General features: G+C 43.2%; 5 protein-coding genes across 5 annotated transcripts in view; 2 read left to right on the top strand and 3 right to left on the bottom strand. All coding sequences in view use genetic code 11, as the record gives it.

Moving 5' to 3' along the window:
- The window catches only part of EGR_09183 (Ras GTPase-activating protein), a gene marked incomplete at both ends in the record, with an annotated part of 33,857 nt that extends 25,545 nt beyond the window's left edge, over nucleotides 1-8,312 (bottom strand). Inside the window, 5 exons of the mRNA XM_024498432.1 lie at nucleotides 493-526; nucleotides 3,034-3,107; nucleotides 7,503-7,635; nucleotides 7,670-7,843; nucleotides 8,254-8,312. Of these exons, the coding sequence (XP_024347175.1) occupies nucleotides 493-526; nucleotides 3,034-3,107; nucleotides 7,503-7,635; nucleotides 7,670-7,843; nucleotides 8,254-8,312 (474 nt within the window). The remainder of the gene's footprint in view (nucleotides 1-492; nucleotides 527-3,033; nucleotides 3,108-7,502; nucleotides 7,636-7,669; nucleotides 7,844-8,253) is intronic.
- A 2,620-nt stretch (nucleotides 8,313-10,932) lies between these two features.
- On the bottom strand, nucleotides 10,933-13,891 carry EGR_09182 (Sodium/glucose cotransporter; the record flags this gene model as incomplete). Its single annotated transcript, XM_024498431.1, has 12 exons — nucleotides 10,933-11,174; nucleotides 11,316-11,421; nucleotides 11,510-11,728; nucleotides 11,976-12,138; nucleotides 12,204-12,462; nucleotides 12,510-13,019; nucleotides 13,095-13,281; nucleotides 13,317-13,421; nucleotides 13,462-13,521; nucleotides 13,557-13,661; nucleotides 13,704-13,772; nucleotides 13,823-13,891. The coding sequence occupies 12 exons, from the start codon at nucleotides 13,889-13,891 to the stop codon at nucleotides 10,933-10,935; spliced, it is 2,094 nt and encodes a 697-aa protein (XP_024347174.1).
- A 1,028-nt stretch (nucleotides 13,892-14,919) lies between these two features.
- EGR_09181 (DnaJ subfamily C member protein) lies at nucleotides 14,920-15,777 on the top strand (the record flags this gene model as incomplete). The annotated part of the gene is made up of 2 exons (XM_024498430.1): nucleotides 14,920-15,199; nucleotides 15,236-15,777. The coding sequence occupies 2 exons, from the start codon at nucleotides 14,920-14,922 to the stop codon at nucleotides 15,775-15,777; spliced, it is 822 nt and encodes a 273-aa protein (XP_024347173.1).
- A 115-nt stretch (nucleotides 15,778-15,892) lies between these two features.
- EGR_09180 (Trafficking protein particle complex subunit 2) lies at nucleotides 15,893-17,845 on the bottom strand (the record flags this gene model as incomplete). Its single annotated transcript, XM_024498429.1, has 5 exons — nucleotides 15,893-15,988; nucleotides 16,023-16,082; nucleotides 16,190-16,321; nucleotides 16,361-16,428; nucleotides 17,827-17,845. The coding sequence occupies 5 exons, from the start codon at nucleotides 17,843-17,845 to the stop codon at nucleotides 15,893-15,895; spliced, it is 375 nt and encodes a 124-aa protein (XP_024347172.1).
- A 240-nt stretch (nucleotides 17,846-18,085) lies between these two features.
- EGR_09179 (Hcp beta-lactamase-like protein) overlaps nucleotides 18,086-18,264 on the top strand; it is a gene marked incomplete at both ends in the record, with an annotated part of 1,704 nt that continues 1,525 nt past the window's right edge. Inside the window, one exon of the mRNA XM_024498428.1 lies at nucleotides 18,086-18,165. Coding sequence (XP_024347171.1) covers nucleotides 18,086-18,165 — 80 coding nt within the window. The remainder of the gene's footprint in view (nucleotides 18,166-18,264) is intronic.

Here is an 18,264-nt window from a genome sequence, read left to right as displayed (position 1 = left end):
TATCCCCAAGCTTTTTAATGGCGATCAGATGGGAGAGGAAAAAAATTTGAGCGGTAGAAAATGGGCAAACGTCAGAAGGAACTGGAGACGGTGTAACAACTGCCACTGGAGCCAAGTTAAAGTTAATCCCCACCTTAGTCATTCATCCTCGTACTTTTAGCCGATTATTGTGGTGTTGTTTGTCAAGGCGGATCCAGAGAGCAACACCTATCTTTACAAAGTGATAATGACGAACAAACCAGAATAGCATTCTATGGTCAATAATGGTAGTGGGTGCTCGAGCACCGATCACCTCCCTTTTGGGCCCACCTGTGGCCATTTTGACGCAGTCTGAGAGGCATATATTACAAGGGTATTTACATCGCAACGTAGCCACGAGCTACCCGCATCCACCCATAGAAAGGTCTCTCTCAAATGTGTACGCATCAGTTTACATCAACAACACCACTGCTGTTTGGCCACTGCCCCCCAACGACTGCCTTTCTCACCTACCTGCGGCATGTAGCGACTGAAACGCCGGTTGAATCTGATGAATGTGTTTAGAGCTTGAACTCGGTCCATATGGAGCATCTGAAGGTGTGCTATGCGTCAGCGTAACAACTCGGTGCCCAGAATCAAATGGACGGCGAATCGCTCAAGGATAGGCGTAATACCTTTGATGGACCCTTTGGTCCTTCAAACAATGAAGAAATACTGTTCCACTATTGACGCCCCGATTTAAAAATAGCGTCTAAAGAACAGCTTTTAGTCATGTGCTGACTAAACAATTTGAAAGGGGAAGTTATGAAAGGTAAAAAGGTAAGTAAGTGGGTTCCACCTGCATTCATTAACAGGAATGACAATGAGCTTCAAAGCCTGTTCATTTTGTCTTTACTTCTGCCACGCACCTTATTTTAAAAAAATGCACCGTTGAAGAAGGGATTGTCGGCTAACTGACGGACTTGCAGTGAGAAATGGCCTTCGTGTTTTTGTGTTCCAACGTTAGCTAAGCGAACTAACACACCATTGGCTACTCTCAAACGATTCACTCACTCCACACTTCAACAACACCCCACTTCGTCCCTGGTACAACTATGCTTACTTTTGTGTGCGGTGTACCCTGGACGCCATTGTTCACCGCCAAATAACAAATATGGATGGGGATGAAGACAAGATGAGATCCGTAAAAAAAAAAACAAGACTAGCAAATCAGTGAGAAGGAGGTTCTATCCCTATTATTATAAGGCAACAGAAGACACCGTCGTAAAATCTACTCTAAAGACTTGTACTTTAGAATAGGAAGGGAGGGAGACACCGCCTCATTCGCATCCACAGCTTCCGTTGGTGTTAAGCAGTTTCTGCTGGCTTCCAACTTAACTTCAAGAGACCAAACCCACAGAGGAGCAAGCTTATGTCCCGTTCGAAAAGGATTACACATTGCGATAAAGGTATTCAAAGAGGCATTCTGCAATTATCTAGTTTTTATCACACAAAGTGGGACTGGCTTATTTGGTCACCAAATCATGCCTTTGATCTATTGAAAATGCGCTGTCAAAGGGTGGCGGTGATCATGGCCATGATAAAAGTGGCTGTACTTTTAAGCGCTAAAACAAATGCGACAGAATGCACTCTTGTTCAAGATCAATTGTCCGTGGTAAGCATGTGCCTGTGTGGATAAAGAAAGGGACATTAGTACTGTCACAGAGATCGAATATGTTCACTAGCTCCCTCCAAAAAAAGGCATCAACTTGTGTGTGCGTGGCGGGAGGGGAAGGGGGGTGGAAGGGCTTGATTAGGCAAAAAACACAAAGCAAGATTCACCACCATCACGTCCATCATCGACCTATTTGATCAAAAAGAATCGAGAACTGACAACTTGAGTCGCGCCACGAGTGACAAACACCTGATTTAAAGAGCAATGCACTCCAAGTCTGGGAATTTTCCGATGTTGAGGGCTGCTGAGCCTAAGATATTGTATGGTTAATGTTTTGGAAGAAAATTAGGGTCGGTAGGTTTGGCTGAGTACTTATTTTGGAGATAATTTTGCCGAATCACTTCCCATTCAAGAAAAAAAGTGGAAATTAAACCTTTGACATGACCTTAGAGCTCATAGAGAAAGGAGACATTCAAAAACTAAAGTGATGAATCAAACGCGGCTTCCCTTACTCGGAGGTCACCGTTTCAATGCGAATGGCTAGAGCTGAAAAGAAGGATACGATATGAGGAAAATGCGCCACCTTCACAATATGCAAGCGGTGGCCAGATGTCTGTAAGCGGGACACGTACGTGCAGATTGGACACAGACACGCGCATAAGGCTCTGGACACGACCCCCCGACGCCGCCCTCCCCTCCAAGAAAATGCCAATTCTTACCTATGCTAAGGGTGTGGGGGTAGATCTTCTACCTAGCATCAGAACTGTAGCTCGGGAAGAGGTCAGCTAGTCAATTTATTCACTGTTTGCATCCTCAGCAAAGAAGTCTAGGGGCATTGGTTACACCTTTGCGGAAAAATTTCAAAAAAACGGAAGACACAGCTATCGCTGAGACGTTTTTAAAGCAGACGATGTATAATTGGAAGTTTCAATGATCTGCCCCATCTTGACAACTTAATTGCAAGCCCGTCCAAGTTATTTCGTCCGGTTAGTTAGAATATGTGTCCACCCATGAAACAGTAATGGACACTAGCAACTAATTTGCTTTGTCCAGCAAAAGCTTGCTGCTGTCAGAGTCCAATTCTCATGACTGGTGATGCCTCAATGCAAATGCAATGATGCGTCTCGATGTCAAGAGCAAGAGCTTTTATGGTACAGTCAGTAGTTTGATTCCATGCAGTAACAAAAAATGACTTGTCAAACGGCCATATGGGTTCAATGAATTGCAAAAATAGGCAATCTCTGAAGTGATTAAGAGAACCCACAATAACTGAGTCATAAGTTGGGTGAAAAGTCCAACCTGACCCTCATCTTTCATGATTTAAAACGAAATTCAATTCCAAATACATGACTTATTTTAGAGAGGCAAAGCAGAATGTCAAAACCGGATAATGAACTCACCCAAGACGCAAATTACAGGGCGGTTCGTATTTCCGGATGGCTCGAACTCGACGTGTGTAGAACTCCTGGGGCGGCTAAAATAAAAAAATCAAACTTTCTTCATATTTTGGATCAGTACTGGATAATTAAACAAACATTAAAACAGATGAGCTGGTGGGAGCTGAGAGTCCCAAAAGCTGATAGCGAATATGAGCACTGCCTGGTCAATTAAACACCTTCGTCACCTCGAAAATGAAGTAGGTTACAAAATTAATCGCCGTCTCACAACAGACCTTATAGCGGATGTTCACACATGCATTGTAATACTTATGTTGTTTAAAATGCACCTTTGAGGCGAGAAGAGGCCTAATAATCATGATCCAATCGAATCAACCTGTTCGTTCGAAGGGTATGGAGACCAGAGGGGAGGAGATAAACGAGGAACGCGCTATACTGGCGGCAGCGCCAGCGAGCCTTTCATTCTTTTAAAGATGACATACACTTTGAAGAGTGGCTCAAAACCGCCAAATTCAAACTCTGCCTCTACCCTTAAAGCCAAAAAATACCCCTACTCCTCCGTGCTCTCCCCCAAGATTTGTTACTAATCGCAATGAACGTCGGCATCACTTACAACGTAGACATCGACCAATGATGTGACACTTTAACTCGTCACTGACCAGGAAGAGCAGACCCCCATCAGATACTTCTTCCTTCGCTACCAAAAAAGCCGGTGAGGATAACGAGGAGTACGCTAGGAACCTTCAACATCTAGCAGAACGTGCCTTCCATGGCTCACCTCCAAACAGGGGCGTTAGCTGGATAACCGCCTAATTCAAACACGGAATCAGACCTCCCATGATAGTTGAGAAGCTCTGCGGCATAAAGACCAACTCACTTAGCCAACTGGTCAAGTTTGCTACCTAGAAGCGCCAGGAAGTCCTCGCAGCCCCGTTTTATCAGATGTCCAACAGACGGTTAAACCCAACATCCCTGTATCGTGCGCCTTCGCGCTATACCCCAAGATCCGATGAGTCCTCCTTTTTCCCAATCTGTTTGTTTACAAACGGCTTTCATTCATTTATGCGAGTCCCCGGTAAGCTGGAAGGACGTCGGTACAACTTCCCTCTTGACCCGGGGCAGCTAATTCAACAGTAAATCTTCAGACTTTTCTCAGCCTTCGCAACAAGATTAGAATCCCCTCCCCTTCTACAAAATTCCGTTTGACAGAAGGAAGGGAGATACTATTAAAGGGGAGACATCGTTGGACGTCTGTGTAGGGAAAGAAAGCTGGACCATGAAATTTATTACAAGTTCAGAACTGACTTGGGACGTGACACTTGGTGCTGACTTCCTACATAACACCAAAGCTGTCCTAAATCTTGCGAAAGGCATCTTTTCCACCCAGCAAGGCACTGAAACCAACGCAGGTGTTTCGCTATCGAAAGAAGATGCAGGTGACATCTGCAGCACCCTCTTTGAAGCTGCAGCCATACCCTTGGACATCTTAGATGACCTTTGCGCACAACTGACTCACATTACTGATAACGAGAGGAAAGAATTTTGCGAGTTGCGAATTAAGTACGCGAATATATGGTCCTGGAAAGATGCTATACTGGAACGAACAAGTATCTTCGAACCTATGATAGATGCCAGCGAAGCTAGACCCATCTGGCAACCACCCAGACGTATTCCACTTCCTCTACCAGAATAAGTAATCAGTGTGGTCGAAGAGATGATTCAAGACGAGGTTATAAACCATCAAAATCACCATAGGCCTCTCCTATCGCGCTGGTAAAGAACGGTGGTAGCCTACGGCTGTGCGTCAACTAAAAGAAGTTGAGCTCAGTAACTTAGGAGGATGCATTTCCATTACTCCGCGTAGACAATTCAGTGGACTCTCTGCATGGGTCAAAGTGATTCTCCGTTCTAGACTTAGAAGCAGGATGTTGGCAAGTGGAAGTGGCGGGAAGGGACAGAGAGAAGACGGTCCCTATACTGCCAAAAGAGCTTTATGAATTCCAGACAATGCCCTTAAGACTCTAACGCTGCGGCCACCTTCCAACACCTGATGCAAACAGCACTATTTGGTTCATTCCTAAAGCTCCGTATAATCTACCTCGATGATATTCTAGCTTTTGGCAGATATATTTGAGGGCATAACGCAAAGCAATGTTGGGCCGTCTGCGAGACGCAGAATTGACATAGAAACCAAAAAAATGTCGTTTTTGCAACGCGCGGTTGCCTTCTTGGGACATACAGTTTCGTCAGACGGGACGGCAGGCACTGAAGACCTCAAAAAAACAAATGAGGACATGGCCAACACCAAACAACCAGACGGTGGTGCGTAGTTTCCTAGATTTGGCAAATTATTACAGACGCCTTGTTAAAGCTTTTGCTAAGATCGCTAGGAGGCAAAAAAGAATTTCAAGTGGGAGAAATGGCATGACGAAGAGTTTAAGAAACTGAAACGAATGCTCTGCTTAGCACGGATTCTAGCATTACCCAGCTGCAAATCAAGCGTCCCGCCATTTGTACTGGATACAGACGCGAGCGACGCAGCCGTGGGCGGAGTACTCTTACAAAGGGACAAAGGAGGAAGGGGACACGTCATCGCCTACGCGAGTACTGGACTCAGCAAGAAAATGGGAAAGAAGAGTTCAATAAAACTTGAGAAGTTCGCTATCTGTACAATGGTTAGACATTTCAGTCTACCTGATATCCGGGACTTACATAGTTGGAACGGATCATCAAGCAGTCACCTGGCAAAAAAAATAAGGGAGATCGACCGCTCAGTTGCACATTGGTATGAAGAACTGTAGCAATAAGATTTCACAATTTAATACAGAAAAGAAAGTGCGCATAGTAATGCGGACGCTCTGTCCTGCAGACCGATCAAGGCAGAAACGGGTGACGTAGTGAGTTCCATATTTTTGAGGGACCCTACTAAACATTATTGGAGAAACACGAAGAGCACCGATTCTGACACGGCTCTGATATACGAGAAGTTCCTGACATCCTCTTATAAACCAACAGCAGAAGCGATGATCTCGTCTAGCAAGGCAATCAGACGGATATGGCAAGAATGTTCGAAACTCTCCCTGAAGGATAAGGTTTTATGGTACTAAAAAGACGTCGAATCTCCCAAGCTCCTAGTGGTGCCAGGCTCACTGGTAAACAGTTCTCCAAGTGTTATGGGAGCAACTCGGGCACGCATGTGAAAGGAAGATGCTAGATGCCTCGTGCAAAAGATACCGATGGCCTTCGCTCACCCCAGACGTATTAGATTTCTGCTAAACCTGGATCACTTGCAGCGGCTTTAAAAGGCCTCACCCCACGGCGACCGCGTCACTGCAGCCTATGCCCACAGGATTCTCAGGGGAAAGAGTGGGCAGCGATTAAAGCCCTAATTTCGAAAGCCGACTCTTTGATAAACTACGCAAGACCTTACAGACCTCAAAGACACGCAAGACATCTAGACATCCGTAAGGCAATGGACGGGTAGAAAAAACAAGTCGCACTCTAAGCAGACTACTGAAGGCTTCCACTAAGGATACACAACCGGAAGACTGGAATTTAGGCCTAGGATGTGTCCTCCTTGTGTACAGAGCAAGTCTGTACATGAACGGGCGTTTCACCGTTCAAGATGCTCACATGTCGTATAATGAAAGTGCCTACCGATCGCTTCCTAAAAAACACGGAAGTTGTAGCTAACAATGTCCCAAAGTACTGCGTCGAAAAGAAGGCTTAAGAAAAACTTTTTACATTGCATGTAGACACTTACAAGAGTCTTATATCAGTCAAAAGCAATATTGCGAAAAACAGCCAGACTAACGCCTACCGAGAAGAGTACAAATATGCGGGTTAGTCTCCCACCTGAAATACACTGCAAGTCTCACCACCTTTGGAGCAAAGATCCATTCTGGGTAGTAAAAGTTCTTTCACCTACAAACTACCTCGTCTGCAACGCACAACGCCGAACTCAGCCAATAACCGTTCACCACATCAAGATGCGACCCTACAAAGGTACACAACTGGTCCAGAATGAGGATGAAGTTTACACACTAACGGAGGAAAGGAAACTGCCCGATGGCAAATTCAAAGACACACCATAAGGGGGCACCGAGGACGGTGCTAAAAAGACGGGGGTTATGTAGCACTTGTGCTCTTTATAATGTACCTTTCAAGCGAGAAACGAGCAAGCAACGCGAACCTCGTAATAGAGGAGTGGTCAGAATTCTCTGAGGCAGAGAAGAGCTTAATATCTAGACTCCCATAAACTTGTACTGATTCTCATTAACTCTGACCTATAAACGTTTCGATCGAATAAACCTGGTCGTTTAAAGGGTATGAAGGCCAAAGAGGAGATAAAAGAGGAACGCGGTACAGTATGATTTGAGTCCAACGACATTTAGGGGACATTGGTATTATTCTTATGTAATTGGTAGTGTGACGCAATCATTTATACAAATTTATCTAGGCAAGTAACTTACACTGCATGGCGGAATGGGTACTCGCAAACATTCTCCGGGGACAAGAGGGCATTGGTAATAGCGCGACAGTATACATTTCAGACATTGGAAAAGTCTCTCACCAAGTTGGAATGATTGTAATCGAGGGACAAGTCTGGAGAGCTTAGTAAAAAACGCAAATCGCCTACTTGTAATGCTGACAAACAAGCTTTGAGGTAAGGAAGGAGAGAACATAGTAGAGGGATATCTGACCGGTTTCTTCATTTTCCCAGATGCTAAGGCGAAGGAGATAGCTGTTTGGAATAGAAAATCGTAATAATCTTTCCTCCGCCTCTTGGCGCGTCAATTCCCCATGGAAGCAACTAGAACCATTTCAAGTAAAGAAATGTAGTGAGAAGAAGGATAATGATGTCCAGTACGTCCGTGTATTTAAATGCTATTTAGTTAGTCATTCAAAGAAGCATTAAAATCAAAATATTAGCCTGCAGACTTCATATATTAGATGATTAAAAAGGACAGAAAATGTAAGGCATTGAAAATAGGTGCGGCACAAAGAAATCGAGAGAAAAAACAAGTCCATGACTTGATGCATTTGCATGCTCATTAAGCAGACGAACAATAGTACTGACGAGGGTGCTCATAAAGTTTCGAGAAAGGAGTGTAAGAAATGGAATATTTTAGCCAATAAGGAATTATTTGGCAGTGATAAAGAATGCAACAAAAAACATTTTCAAACCAGGCGAATAGGCTATTAGGATTGTGAGGCGCCTACTCAGGAACTTCTGGGATTTTCCACTGGCCTGACTTGTCAGTGCAATGATCACTCGCCATCCCCCTCTGAAATGACAATAAACTCCCACCGTCTACTCGAAGACCGCGCCGGCATGGTAAGTGAAGTGAATTAACCAAACGAAAGCTTAATGGCAAAACTATTGTCCGTACATTAAACAGAAGAGAAAAACATTTACCATGTGAGGAACAAAAGGTGCATTTTGGGATTTGTACGCTTAAGCTCCTTTTTTATTTAAGCTATTGTTTCTACTAAATAATTCATCAACAAATGTAAAAAAATGGATATAGGTAAGTAATATCATTTTCGTCAAAAGCCGCAGTAGGTAAGTCAGGCTCTATTGCATGGAATGGCTAAAATTATGAATTCGTGGGAATAATTGTTTTGACACCTATCAGACCATACCGAAAACTTTTTTGGTTTCCATTTCCAAAAGAAGGGATATGTTTTACAAAAGGCGTAATATGTTTTTGAAATGCTGCACAATGTTTAAAGGGGGTTTTAAAATCAAAGCCTATTCGCAAGCAACATTGCTTCATGCTAATTTTTCTGAACAAATACGTTGAACTGCAGCGCCCATCGACTTCCTTACGTAAGAATGGAATCATGTATTGTCGACGTAGAGAATAATTGGAGAGCCACTGGCATGCTCTGGTGGCCAGCCTGCCCGGCGGCGTACCCTCCTATTTGAAGCAGAGAGCTAATTAAGCACGCAAGTTGTACGAAACAATTTTACTAATTTTCTGAGCGTTTGCTTACGTGATTTGGAATAAAACGACCAATTCTAGTGGCTTGAAATTCCATTCATTCATTTAATCAGAACTATGAAAAATAAGGCATCCGAAGTGATATCAGGAAGTTCCTATTACCTTTTTTATTTTCCATCTAAATTGTACTCAACCTGCCTTTCCGTCATTACAATATTTAGAGACTTTGGTCAGCATTTTTCGCATTTTTGTTAGGCCTAATTTTCTAAGTTAAGTGATTTATAATATCATTTGGGAGATTTCCTGCTTCAGTAAAGTTCCAGGCCAATTTGTCTGGATACACATTGTTTGGATTTCCTTTTAATAAAACAATGCATTGGTGACGAGACGCTAATAGTGAGTCTCTGTGGCGAATCATTTTTCCATTTACTTTAAGGTGCGAAAGACTTCAAGAGTTCTAGTAGAAACACTTCAACAGGTAATTTCTTATGCACCTGTCTTGGTAGCTATACACCTCTAGTCTGTCTGTTTGACTTCTTTCGCAATTTTCCGCTAGTTTAAGTAGGCTTGAGTCGCATTCCGGCCACGCTTAATGGCTCTTTTGGACTGGTCGGTAGTATAATTTCTTTTGAATTAAGTACGCCTTTGACTAGCAAATTTTTGCTGAGTGTTTCTACTACTTTTTGGATGTCACAGAGCAAGAGGTAAACAAAGTAATCACGTTCTCATTTTGGGGGAAAAAGCAATACGCTATTTTAGCTTATGCGAAATCCTGAGGAAGTATTCCGAAGTCGGGAAATGTTCTGGGATAATCGGAAAACAGGTCCTCGAAGTTTTGACAAACTAGGCAACTCATTTTGCAGAAGATTTCTGCTGTTACTGCAATAACTAAAAGCCATATGAGTACCTTACTTTATCCCCGTTACATTACCGTTTGAAGAAACAAGTTTGTTCTGAGTGTACTTTATGCCTCAGTAGTGGGCGATTAATTTTTTGCTTCACAAGATCAAGCCCTACCAACTTGAATTTGCATACTAACGTTGACACACCTTTTTCAAGAAGGTAAGAGAAATTGACTCTTCACCGAAAAAATTAATTCAGAGCGTAATTAATTAAAACTTACCACTAAGCCAATGAAGCAGGTTTCGAGATACACTGAATTCAGCGAGCTTGATTGCACCTTTGCAAGCCTCTAGAGGCGCACTCCGATGATCCAACTCGTCTGCGGACCATCGACCTTGTGGAACCTGAAAATGGTCATTCGTGTCCGCCAAGTCAAAGTCTTCAAAACTCAAAATGCTATCAGTTAACATGGATTCACTTTTAGGCACTCGGTTCTTGTACTCCATTTACGGGAGGAGGTGGATGCTCAACGGTAACAACTCGAGTCTCCCCTGAAGTCGTAAGAAGTCGTAAGATATATCACTGGTGTCCTGGCGAGTCGAGAGGCTACTGCCATAGTCCGGAGACCATGACATCGAGCGGAAGTACAATTGTCAGACATTTAAGTGCCCCCGTGAGCAATCACAGAGTTAAACAACGTCTCCTCTTGCCATGAGGCTAGAGGTTCGCCAGATATGGAGGTGAACCCTACATTTCATTTTCCCTCCTGGTTTTCTAGTAGCTGGGAATTTTGCCGATATGCTGTGGGATCTGTTCAACCTACTCATTTAAACCTTTTCATTTACAAGTGTATGTCTCGCTTTAACTGCTGAACTGCAGAGGAAGCAAGTATTTTAAATTGGGAGAGTGAAGACGCATTACTTAAACAAAGGCAATTTTGTTCCTTCTGTCTGGCTAGTATGTCACTTATGCAGGTGGAAAAGCGACTCCCTGATTAAGTCGGCAATGAGGCTACCATCCCTTCCAAAAAAGGAATGTCGATTTACAGGTATATGTATTTAGTTATCACTTAGAAGGTGGACGATTAACACCGAGTGGGGACAGGAGGAAGCTAAGCGAAGAAAGCGCAAATGAAGATGGTGATGGAAAGCGTGAAAGTGATGCCAAGGGAAGTGAGGACTCGGCCCTTCGCACTCTCCTCAATGCTTCTCTGGCGCTCCACCTTTAGCATGTACATCCTCGCCTCCTCCAGTGTATAGACTGGCTCCCTGGAGTCCTGCATCTCTTCGATTCCACAGAACCACTTCACGGCTTTCCGCCATCCCGATGGTTTGGGTTTCTGCACTTTTCCCTCTACAAAAAGGAAGTAGGAAAACCAAGTTATAGATACCTTGTTGGATTTGCTATTTCTAACCGACCTCTCCTTCATAAGAAGAAAATGGAAATGAACTAAAAGGCTTCTAGAATATGTCATGCAACCATTTCTCTCCATACCTTCCAGCCACCTCTGCTTCTCCTCATCTGAGACAATGGTGATTTTAGGTCCGTCCAAAGTGGGATCAAAGGGTGTGTGTATTTCGGAGAAGACAAGACGACGTGTCTGATATTATCGAGAAGAAAAAGAAAATTGTTGAATGACATTTTTTTGTTGATAAGGCATACCAAGAGGTCTTATGCATTCGACGTACATAGGAATTTGGAAGCGGTGTGGTCACGAAGCTAACGCAGACAGCTACGAAGAAGGGAATAACGAAGAGGAGGATGGAGAAGTGGAGGTAGTGGAGTTTGAGCAAGAAGTGTGGTAGATCAATTGGAATGTCTCCACAAGGTATTTTTGCATAGGCCAATTCCCATCCAAAACGAGCTACTCCCATCACTAGACCGACGATCAAGGCTGCAAAACATCCCTGGGGAGGAGAAAAAATATGATTAAGGTGGTCTGCAAAGCGCCTCAGCACATCTGAAACCCCTTTGCGTTTGAAGGGGATGGAAAAAGCTCAGAATTACCACAACTCAGCTTTCAGCATTAGTGGCAAAGGTCTACCTGTCAATGTCCTCAGGGGATGGTGGTGGGGGTGCAGGGGGGCTTCTCAGTCAGTAAAAGGCATTATGAGAGGTAAGGGGGAGGACGGTCAGCATTAATGTCGCCCTTACATTTTCGTTGGTTCGTTTCCAGAAAACGGCTAAGACGTAGACGGCGCAGATGGGCGGCGCGAGATAGCCGGTGACAGACTGGACGTAGTCAAATAACTCGTCACTTAACTGAACAACTGGTATCCATGCGATCCCAATGCCCACCAGAACGATGACACAAACCCTGCAGTACAGCAAAGGAAAGGAGTAGGCACCACCACCCTTACTTTCGTCTTGAAAGAAACCAACCTGCCAACAATCATGATTTCAGCATCACGGCTTTGAGGCCGAATCAGCCTCCATATATCAACAGTGAAGATCGTGGAGGCCGAGTTGAATATGCTAGTCAGACTAGAAACCAAAGACGCCATCATGACGGCCAGCATTAGACCCCTAGCGCCCGAGGGTAGGACGTTTAGAACCAAGGAGGGGTAGGCAATATCTGAACAGCCCACAGCCTTGCCGCAGATATGAGAACACAGCGGAGCAGATCCACAAGTGACAGTGTCTACAAAAGACAAAGCAGATCAGATGATTAGGTCTCCTCAAGTCTACCTGCGAAGAGCACACGAGCTATCATTCCTGGCACGACCATAAGCCAGAGCGGAAGAATTTTGATGACGGAGGCTAGGATAATGCCACCCTTGGCATGGGAGAGACTCTTAGCAGCCAGAGTCCTTTGGACAATCACCTGGACAGAGTAGTTAAGGGTGGCTAAAATGTGTCTAACCTGATCCGTGCACCAGTACCAAACGGCATTGATGGTGAGACCGAACACGGCTCCAGTCCAAGGAAGATCTGGGCTGGAGACGGATTTGAAGAAATTCATTGCATCAGATGGAGGGATCTGACACTCCGCATAGATGCCGGCATTCGCCTCCGTGTAGTCAGCCATTTGGAGAATAGCTTCACGATCTCTACGACTACCGTAGAGGTCGGGATTTAGGGAGGTCAGTGAATGGTTTTCGGCCCTGAAGGACGTGCTTTTATACACTCGTGTTGTGTTTGGAATGCCGTTGAAGTAGTTGACTAACATTGATTCAAAACCTCCCATTAGATACAGAGCTGTAGGAGAAACAAATCGTGTCAACTTTTGGATTGTCTCCTGAGTGTGAATGGAAGAAGGCTACAGACACTCACTCCTGATGGTGAGGTAAAAGGCACCAACAACCATAATAACAGTCTGAGCAAAATCGGTCCAAATGACAGCTGTCAAACCACCCATAATGGTGAAGAGGGCAGAGATGACGAGAAGTAAAATAATCGCGGGATAGATGGAAATTTGCATGGCTTGTTGAATGAAAAGACCGCCTGCATATAAGTCAGCCTGAAAGGTTTTTTGCCAATGGAAAAAAAACTAACCGAAATCTTGGTGAAAATGTAGAGAAGAAGAGCAACTACGGCCAGGTAGACCCGAATTCTTTGACCGCCTAGTCGTTTACAAAGGTATTCGGGGACTGTGACGATCTACGGTAGAGGAGTGATTGACAATTGCAGTCAGACTTACACCGGAGACGATGTAGACTGGCACGAATAGCCATCCGAGAATAGCAAGCACAAAGCAAGCCTTAAAGAAGGATTAATTGAAATTGGGACGCGTACATTGAACTCAAACACGACTATTGCAATGCCACTGGAGGCTCCTGAGCCAGCTAGACCAATAAAATGCCCGGAACCGATGTTGCTGGCAAATAGAGAGGCACCCACCTTAAGTGAGGAAAGAATAACGCGGTGTCAATTAGACCCTACCGGTATCCAGTGCATTGAGCGACCTGCTAGGAAGTAGCCGCTGACACTGCCTCTATTACGACATGAGGACTAAGTGCCAAATATTGAGATTTCAAATGAGGCGTTACCCAAATACCCACAGCAAAAATAATCACGAAATAGCAGAAAAGAACACCGAGGTCGGCCCCGTCCAGGTGTCCTAATAACATGATGTCGGCGCTAAATCTGAGACAGCGAGGCCAGTATTCGGCATCTTATAGGGTGACGTAGCCAATGAGAGGAGAATGCGAATGCCTTCCATGGTAAGTAGAAAATTTAAGCTGTGGCCTCCTCCCTGATGCACTTTTTACTTTAACCACGAGGATTACTGAGTTATCAGAACGCCAAAGAGAGGAGCAAAATTTACGCCTAGATACAGTGCTTGACCGTGTGAATAACAACGCGAGGAATATAGTCCCTGCTGATGGTACTTTCACTCTGTGACATGGCCTTTAGGAAACAGAAGCAACCTTTTAGCGCTTCCGTACGTCATTGAGGTATGATCTTTCATTCAGCTTTGCCATATTACGACTCTCGGGAAGAAGCGTGTTTCTGTAATAAGAATTTCAGTTTTAAAGTGCGAGTTTAACTTTTTTGTTCTAATTCGCTTAGGTTAAAGGTCTAGTCCCAAAGCGCCGGAAGTAGGAGCTACTGTCTATTCTTTCTGATAGGAACTGTCAACGCTATGACTGATGCACGGATCGACTATAGCTGCATGTAAAATAGGTATTAAACTCAGATGATTAGTATAAAATTGCGTTAATTAAATATCGGAAAGCACGAGTAACAGTGTTTGAGGGCATCCCCTATGTGCGTCAGACAAAATAGCACGTATTAAGTAAGCCAAAAAAACAAACGAGACCTAGAAAATAACTGAGGCATATTTTGCATTTTTAGAGAGAGTGGCATCATTATATTCAGAGAATTATTCAAGTGTGAGCGAGCCTTAACGTCAGATGCAAATATGTAACTTCAATTAAATTCCAGAGTAAATTCAGGTGCCGCCAGTGTCTTCCAAATTTGTAACCCAATCGAGACGATGCAAAATCTTTCGTAAAAAACTACTTGACAAAGTTTACTTGGGGAACTGTACGTAACTACCTACAGAATTTTAACTGCTCACCACTATTCTGTTTTGCCACCCTTGCCCTTACCCGCGCAACTGAAACCAGCCAATCGCGAGGCCGCAAGCCGTTTAATGGGTAGCTTTTTGGACGAAGTTAAGCAATTATTCGACACCGATAACCTCTACACACTCCTTGGTTGTGATAAAAGCAGCACCCCAGCTGAGAGTAAACTCGTTCTTTTGCTACTAACATTGTTAGTTAAAAGGGCATTTTACAAGTGTTCCTTGAAATATCATCCCGACCGTAATGAGGGAAAGGACAAAAGTCTTGCCACTGCACAGTTCCAAGCTATCTCTAGGGCTTTTTCTATCCTATCGGACAAAGATGCTAAGGATGTATACGACGAAACAGGTTTGTCGCATTACTCGTCTTCACCCATCGAATAAGGCATAATTGGGGAAGCCTTCTCAGAAAAGTCATTTAAAGACTGGGTCGACTACTTTAATCTCATATTTCCGCGTTTCACTGAAAAGGATATTGAGAAACAGAAAAAGAAATACATTGGGAGTGAAGAGGAGAAGAATGACATTGCCAAGTACTACGAACGCTATCAAGGAGACATGGACAAAATCATGGAAAGTGTTATCTTTGCTGACGTTTTCGATGAAGATCGCTACCGTGGCATAATTCAAGATCTGATAGACGATAAGACTGTTAAGCCCTATAATGCTTTTGTTAAAGAGTCTGCAAAAAAGCGTGCCAGACGCCTAAACAGGGCTAAGAGGGAGGCTGCAGAATTTGAGCGCCAGGCTAAGAAACAGAAGACCTCAGAGGCGAAAGAAAATTCAATGGATTCCTTGGTCCTCGCTATCCAGGCCAACCAAGAGCAGCGCATGAAGGCCGCCAACAACTTAATCGACAATCTTACGGCAAAGTACTGTCAACCACCAAATAAGAAGGCCCGTAAGAGTATTAGAGGAAAAAAATGAACTCCACTGCATTTACGACAGATTACCTTTTTTTGTTACAAACTTATAATACGCAATTTATATACAACAATCGGTGTATTTGAAGTAACAAATAAGAGGAAGTATGTGGGTTATTTTATCCAAAGTGTTTTCTTGCGAGCTGTTGAACTTTTCTAGAAAAGGCTTCCGACGTGATTTGGCTGTTGTACTCGAAGAACGGATTGAGGGATAGCTGGAAATTAAAAAGCATTATTGCAGCCACTTACCCGAACATAGACTTCGTATACGTCTTGGAAAAACTGCCGTATCCTGTCCTCGTGGTTCTCCTCGTGCATAAAGAGGAATCGCAGGCGTGCATAGCATTAAGGAAAATAATAAGCTTTATGGAAGTAATTTGCGGTGTTTTGGGGAAAAGGATATCTGAGGGAGTGACGAAAGCGGAGACAAGCCACTCATTAAACTTGTCTACAATCTTTAGATAGGTTGAAGACGAAGACCACATGTTCTCGTCAACCATGTCAAGAGCTGCGTGCGCGATAAATTGGTTCAGGTATGCAAAATCCGTCTGGTTTAGAGTAAATTTGAGGCAAAGGATTATTGATACCTTCTGATCCGATGCTTTAGATGACAAACCGTGGGTTAGTTCGAAGAGGGGGGTATCATTGGGCCCCACTATCACAAAGTAGTAAGGGCCACGCATTGGAATTCAGCGGCTAAAAACGTGATTCTACTGAAAATTGCGTTAAAGATGAAAACGGCTTCCAGTACTTGTTGAGACGAATGATTGGAAGTAGACACCCAGAGAATAAAAAAGAAATGGATTCTTGTGATCAACGGTCAAGAAAAACAACCAGAAATTTGGCAATAGTGTGTAGCAATAATAATGCAAAGTAACGTATCACCGGCAAATCATTCAGTGGCAAAATTTTAGGCTTAGATCGAAAAGAAGGGATAACAACAGAACATATATCATTTTAATTATTAAAAGAGTAATTGCTAATCAACAGTTGAAATACATCTTGGAAGTCATTATTTGGCTACGATGTGCAGTTCCAAATACATTTGTAAAGCCGTGAATAGATGGAAAATAAACATTAACACCTGTCAACTATGCCGACTAGAGCCTACTCCAAAATACCAGTACATTTTGGGAAGCACAATAGGTAACATAATGCAATGGTGCATCAGCAAAGTGGATTATACAAATTGTTGGTTCAATGAATTAGGGGGCTTTTCGGTTATCTGAATTGAGCGTCACAGTATTGAAGCCTTTTCAAAACGCTTGGATGTGAAGCAGTACAGCAAATAACAGAAATATCCAACAAGACAAGTGTTTTACTATTCGGGTCCTAGTAAAAGATGTCCCAAGCCCCAACAAAAAGTGAAAGTTCAAAAAAGGGCTTGAAATGCATTTAGGAAAAAACCGTGATGCCACAGCGGTAAGTAAATTTTCGACAAGCAAAGTTCTGGCAGAATAAACGCAACAGGAAAACTAAGGAAGGAGTCATACACACAAAAACATTACTAGGCAAAACAGTAATGCCAAGTGGCACAGCTAAAAAAATAATTCGTGAAGGTATACTACCAAAAATGATGGACGAAACTAATACTAATCTACCAAAGAGGTGTTACAAAAAGAACCCAAACATACACTTAACAACAAAACAAAGCAAAATCAAACGCAACAAAGAAAAATGACATTTTACTATTGATGAGAAGCGCACATCAAAAATAAAGTTGTCACTTTAAGATATATTGCGTTTCTAATAGATACTCCTGCACTGCCAGCTACAAATGTTAAAAAAACCTTCTAAAACGCCACCAAATCTGTGTTTTGTTCAAATATGTACGAAATAACAGTAAACTACGCGATAATTAGGTTCGGGAACAATGCAAACACCCATACGTTCTCATTGAGCCATTTAACCTCCCGGGGCGTTAATAGATTATTCAAACAAATGCGCCCTAAATTAGACAACTATTTGAGCCTGGATAAAAACCGTTGCAAGACTTACAAAGAAAATTGGCTTATAGTTTTTCTTGAAATTAAAATAAATGCTCCATTTATACCTACGTTGGCCGCAAACATCATTTTGACCATAAAGGGTGCAAGGTACAACTTATTTGTATTTAAACCTTGTAGTACTACTGTAGTCTTAATAATTCTAAAGCTATTATTGGCTCATTGACTTGGTTATTCCAACCTACACGTAGAATATATTCATAGTTCCCCAATTCCTACTACCTCCCCACACTTTCACTATAAAATTTTTAGTGCCTGTAAGTTAGTTTGCCTTTTACTTTACCTTTTACGGTCAAAGGTCTATTAATGCGACATCAGCTCCACATAGCAGCCTCTGAATCTCGCATTCCCCCCACTCTTAGTTCTGGTTGGCGAATCACCCTGCGGTGTGTGCTAGAGGGGGTGTTATTTTTCTGACACACTGTACGTTCGGTTTTATCTCGTAGGGGTAAAAGCATATTAGTACACTTGATTTAGAACACTCT

This window comes from Echinococcus granulosus, assembly GCF_000524195.1.
Source record: "Echinococcus granulosus chromosome Unknown EG_S00135, whole genome shotgun sequence".
NCBI classification, from domain to species: domain Eukaryota; kingdom Metazoa; phylum Platyhelminthes; class Cestoda; order Cyclophyllidea; family Taeniidae; genus Echinococcus; species Echinococcus granulosus.
The sequence above is the reverse complement of the archived record's forward strand: the minus strand, read 5'-3'. Positions and strand labels throughout refer to the sequence as shown.